Source organism: Ursus maritimus, unplaced genomic scaffold (assembly GCF_017311325.1).
Source record: "Ursus maritimus isolate PB19 unplaced genomic scaffold, ASM1731132v1 scaffold_17, whole genome shotgun sequence".
NCBI classification, from domain to species: Eukaryota; Metazoa; Chordata; class Mammalia; order Carnivora; family Ursidae; genus Ursus; species Ursus maritimus.
In genome coordinates, this window is record NW_024424119.1 from 40,024,657 (window position 1) to 40,030,656 (window position 6,000).

Genomic DNA, 6,000 nt, shown 5'->3' on the forward strand with positions numbered 1-6,000 from the left:
AGACCAGTGGAACTTTCAGCCCCACTCCTGATTTTGGGAGAGGGAGGTGGGACTGGAGGTTCAATCCATCACCAATGGCCAATGATTTAATCGACCATGCCCACATCATGAAGCTTCCAGAAGACCCGAGACAGTTCAGAGAGCTTCCAGGTTGGTGAACCAGCAGGCTTCCACATGCCAGGTGTCAGGTGCCAAGCCTTGAACTCCATGCTTCTTTATTCAGGACCTTGTGTCATGTATCTCTTCATCTGGCTGTTGATTTGTATCCTTTAATATCCTTTTAATCAACTGGCAATCGAGTGGGTAAATTGGTTTCCTGAGTCCTAGGAGCCACTCTAGCAAATTAATAGAACCAAAGGAGAGTGTTGTGGGAACCTCTTATTTACAGCTAGTCAGTCAGAAGCATAGGTAATACCTGGACTTGTGATTGGCATCTGAAGTGAAGGGCAGTCTTGTGGGACTGAGCCCTTGACCTATAGGATCTGACACTATCTCCAGGTGGGTAGTGTCACATTTGAGCTGAATTGTTGGACAGCCAGCTGGTGTCAGAGATTGCCCTGTGGTATGGGGAAGAAACCCCACACATTGGAACTGGGTGCAGAATTATAGGTATGTAACCCGGTATTCCCCAAACTTTTAAAATCAGAGACTAGATATTGTGATACAATAAGAAACATATATTTTGGTCTTCATCGCTGGCTCCTAATCAGAATTCCTAAAACGCTTGGAATTTCCTAAGCAATAAAGGTATGATGAGCATCTTTTGTTCTAATATTTGAATCTTGACTCTGGTTCCTGACACAGAACTCCTAAAATCCTTACTTTCCTGGATGACAGGAATGTCTTTTGTTCTAATGAGGTGACTCTTGATAAGACATTCTTCAGCTGAATGTGCGCATGTGCGTGCGCGCACACACACACACACACACACACACAATCAATAATATATACCTTTAAAAAAAACATAAATTCTCTCAATACTGAGATATTATGGTCATTAAAAAGAGATGTAGGTAGGGGCGCCTGGGTGGCTCAGTTGGTTGAGCATCCAACTTTTGATTTCAGCTGAGGTCATGATCTCAGGGTCATGGGATTGAGCCCTGCATGTCAGGCCCTGCGCTCAGGAGGGAGTCGGCTTGAGATTCTTTTTCTCCCTCTCCCTCTGCCCCTCACCCCCACTCGTACTCTCCCACTCATCTCTCTCTAAATTTTTTTTTTTAAAAAAAGAGCAAGTGAGAGAGAGATGTAGGTAGTTCTCATCTTTTCTCCCCATACCCCAGGGGATCACCTTGCATATCTCCTAAGGAATGGATGCTCCCCACTTTGAAGACTACTATACTGAAACTGTGTGCTATATAGTGGGTATAACCAACGGAACATGATAGATAAAAATTAGACATATACCTTCAAGTAAAAACATATGACAATCACAACCATTAAGATGCTTGCTAGCAGTGTTTAGCTGAGTGATAAATCAACAGAAATTCACTTGATTTCCACTATCAATGAAGCATACTCACTTGATATACACTTTGAGGCTCTCAACCTATTGCATTTTCAAGGAAAAATATTTCATTATTTGTTGGTTAAAAACTGTAAATTAAAACTGATACTATCATGACCTTTAATAATATTAATTCCTTGGACAAATTTCACAAACTTTTATTTACGAATCAAGGCAGATTTTTTGACAGCTATGTACTTGGGCCCCATGATTTTACTGCCTAGAAATTGAATTCTGCCTTGTTATTCTGCCCTGTAGTTATTTTGAGAAGTGGTTTAAGAAACAGCTATGGAGAAGTCCCCTACTTATTGGTAAATGTTAAAGACATTGCCTGCTATATAATATGTATGCATCAAGAGAATAATTTCAAACCTAAATGCCAAAAATTCTTTACTTCCCTCAAGAAAATATATTTAGGGGCGCCTGGGTGGCACAGCAGTTAAGCGTCTGCCTTCGGCTCAGGGCGTGATTCCAGTGTTATGGGATCAAGCCCCACATCAGGCTCCTCCACTGTGAGCCTGCTTCTTCCTCTCCCACTCCCCCTGCTTGTGCTCCCTCTCTCGCTGGCTGTCTCTATCTCAGTCAAATAAATAAATAAAATCTTTAAAAAAATATATCATATTTAATATGTACTGTAAATCCTATCATTGTAGATGATCTGCTCAACTTTAGTGAACTATGAAAGAGCTTATAACTTCTATGACTATATTTCATGTTTCCTTGGTCTAGATCTTCTATTTTATTTTCCCAGATCTCTATTTACATTTTTTTCATTTAATTGAATTCTTTTATTATTTTTTTTTAAGATTTTATTTATTTATTTGACAGAGATAGAGACAGCCAGCGAGAGAGGGAACACAAGCAGGGGGAGTGGGAGAGGAAGAAGCAGGCTTCCAGCAGTGGAGCCTGATGTGGGGCTCGATCCCATAACGCCGGGATCACGCCCTGAGCCGAAGGCAGACACTTAACGACTGAGCCACCCAGGCGCCCCTGAATTAATTCTTTTAAACTGCCTCAAATACATTGGAAAACAATATGAGGTATAAATAACTCACCTGAGACTTGGTCATTTTCTGTTGCTCTTCAGAAGGCGCAGATATCTGTAAAGGCAGAGCTGGGATGAGCAGGGAGGGGATAAAAAGAACACCACCTTGGGGGCGCCTGGGTGGCACAGCGGTTAAGCGTCTGCCTTCGGCTCAGGGCGTGATCCTGGCGTTACGGGATCGAGCCCCACATCAGGCTCCTCCGCTATGAGCCTGCTTCTTCCTCTCCCACTCCCCCTGCTTGTGTTCTCCCTCTCGCTGGCTGTCTCTATCTCTGTCAGATAAATAAATTAAAAAAATCTTTTAAAAAAAAAAAAAAAAAAGAACACCACCTTGAGAATCTGGGCCTGCCCTGTGATTCCCAGAATCATGAGCCTAGAAATTCCTATAACCAACTACATAAAAGACTACCCTTCAGAGACTGCCCCTTTCAAAGGTTCCTATGAGGGACCACAAAAGATTATGCCGTGATAACATCAACCTACTACAGTTCTGAAAGGGTCAGGCCATGGCATGTTTTACCTTTGCGGATGTGTATCCCATTATATATTTAAGAAGTTTCTCCTCCTTTGATCCCATAAATCTATAATTAGATATTTATCCTAAAAAAAAAGGCACGGATGTACATAAAGATATATCTGCAAGGCTATTCATCACAATGCTGCTTGATCACTTAAAAAGTAGAAACCACCTAGATGTTCAACAATAGGGATTGGTTAAAACAGTTATTGAAGTATAGAATACTAGATAGTCATTAAATTATCTTAGAAAAGTACTTACAGACTTGGAGAAATGGTCTTGTATTACAAAGCAAGAAAATGGGTTATAAAATAATAAATACATTGAAAAGAAATATATTTGATAGAAAAAAGTGTCTGAAAGGACATACATCAAAATGTTATGGTTACCCTTTGGTGGTAGAATTACAATTGATTTCTATGGAGTTCTACTTAGCATTTTCAGTTTCCAGTTTTTTTAGAATAAACTGTTACTTTTTAAATTAAAAAAAGATTGTTATTTTTAGCAGCTGGTGTCCTACTGATCTCTTAACCCAAACTCATATGAAGGAAGTTCTAAAGGGCACAATTCACTAGCTCAGTAAGTTCAATAAGCTGTAACAGTCACTCTCATCCACAGACTTACAGGACCACTTCAAATGTATAGGCTCAGTTCAAATGTCACCTCCTCTAGAAAGCCTTTTCAAATGTCACCTGGATGGACTCAGCCGTTCCTTCCTCTGACTTTCCCATTGCGTCCAACATTCTGATACAGGGTTTTCCTGATACAGGTTTACAGCAAGGGATGATGAAGCCTGAACTAAGACCATGGCAGTGGGAATGGGTAGGACAAACTGGAGAGATGTCAGGGAGGCAAAATCACCAGGATCAGAAGATTGATCCAACGTGGGGAGAAGGATGGGGAGAAAACTAGATGTCTCCAGGATTTGTACTATGGCCATCTAGGAGAGTGATGCTATTCATGATGATGAACATGGTAGGACGAGCAGGTGAAGTATGGAGAAGGAAGATGATATAGTCTATTTCCATCATGTTAAGATTGAGGTTCTGTGAGTAAACCTCAGAGAGACGTGTAGGACACAGTTGGCTACTGTGAATCTGGAGCTTGTTAGAAATGTTTGGGCTGGTGCTATAGACTGGCAAGTCATGGCTTTAAAGGTGGAAGCTGATTGAATGAATGTGGTTGAAATTATCCAGAGAAAGCACAAGGATTGAAAGACTGGCAAAGGGAAAAGGCAAAGCTTTGAGAAAGGGTTTTTGAGAGACTTCGGCTTGAAGTACTTAGCTAACTACAAGACAGTAGTAGAGAATATAAACTGCCTGAAGTCCATTCACCACATAGATCCGAGGATGGGAACAAAACCTCCGGGGGAAGGATGGGAACTCTCCCCTGACCCTCATATCCTTATGTGTGGAGTGCAGCCTGAATGCAAACTTATTATTAAGGGCTGGAGCCCCAGTCACTGGTAACGAGCCATCTGCTCCCCAAGCTACCACACAGGCTCCTAACAGTAGCCCATTACACCCCCCACACACCGATCCGAATAACCCTAAAGATGGATATCTGCCTTCAAGACCCAACCATTGATTTCTATGTGACCCCAATCCGTGACTCTGACTCAGAATCACACAGAAACGCCCAATTAATTACCCGTCCCACAAATTCCCAGTCAGTCGCTTAAATCTCCTCAGAATCCACTACCAGCAGCACCACTAAATACCGACCTCCACCTGGCGGCAGTCACTATTTTGAGCGGGCCTGTTTAATTAATAACCACAATTAAGACCGAAAATTACGGACCGCTACAGATGCTCAGCCGCTGACCAAACATGATGCCCTTACTCCCAACACCGCAGCCAGGGACTGAAACTTCTTTTTCTGAGAACAGGACCCCTCAACTCCCAGCCTCGCCTGCAGGGCCCTCAGCTGAGCGCTAAGGCCGGCCCCTCCCGCCGCCAGGACTGCGGACTCTCCGGTGTTAACGGCGGAAGCAGGAGCGGCCCTAGACCTGCTTCTATCGCGAGACTTACCGGGTGTTTAGTCGGCCTGAGCCGGAGGATTAATATGGCCGCGCCTAGTGAGCGAAAAGTGTGACGGAGTGGGAGGCGCCATATTTCGAGTAGATGCTGGCGCCGTACAGCAGAGAATGCTAAGAGAAAGGGAAGTTAGAACTGGGATACGGGAGCTACTGAAAAGATGTACGGGGACAATGCGGGAGCAAAAACATAAAGTAGGAAAGATTCCCAGGTATCCGAGGATGGAGTCAGGGAACCCCTCCAGCTAAGATGCGTAGAAAATGGAAACGCAGCTCAAGGTGCAAATGAAGGTGGGGAAGTAGGGTGGGGAAATAGGAGAAGCCGCTCCTTGTATTGAGCAAACGAGGAGCGTCAGTCGCAGACCAAGTCGGTAGATCCACAACACATTACCTCACTTTCCCAATGTTAGGTATAGTAAAGATAATAGTATGCGTACTGAGGTGGGTTATTTAATTTAGGTTTTAACTGAGGTGGAAAAGTCAGGATGGAGTAGGATACTCCCTGAGAGATAGCACCGGGGAAGGGAAAGTCAGAATGCTTTCATCTGATGACCTCCAGCCTGCCGTCCTGGAAAATGAAATTAAAATGTCCTCTTCTGGGAACACTTTCCCAGATTGGGATGGGGAGACTCTGCCCCTGCTAAAGACACATCAGATAGCAGCAGAGGGGAAATAGTTGAGGATAAACTCTGTAGGATGATTCAGAACCCCTAGGTCTTCTTCTCAACCTGGTCTTCAACTTACTCTGTGGCTTTGGGCCAGCCGCTTTCCCTCAGGTCTCTCATTTGTAAAGTAGAAGAAGATCGTAAAATACTCGTTTGAGTATTTCAGTGTTTGCTGACATAAAGAAGAAAATTTCAGGATCAGTGTCAATGAAAAGCACTTCAGAACCCATGCAG

General features: G+C 43.3%; 1 protein-coding gene across 1 annotated transcript in view; it reads right to left on the reverse strand.

Moving 5' to 3' along the window:
• The window catches only part of LOC121099779 (zinc finger protein 420-like), a 39,027-nt gene extending 33,969 nt beyond the window's left edge, over positions 1-5,058 (reverse strand). The window contains 2 exon segments of the mRNA XM_040631742.1: positions 2,560-2,604; positions 4,867-5,058. Coding sequence (XP_040487676.1) covers positions 2,560-2,574 — 15 coding nt within the window. The 5' untranslated portion in view covers positions 2,575-2,604; positions 4,867-5,058.
• Between the last annotated feature and the right edge of the window lie 942 nt (positions 5,059-6,000).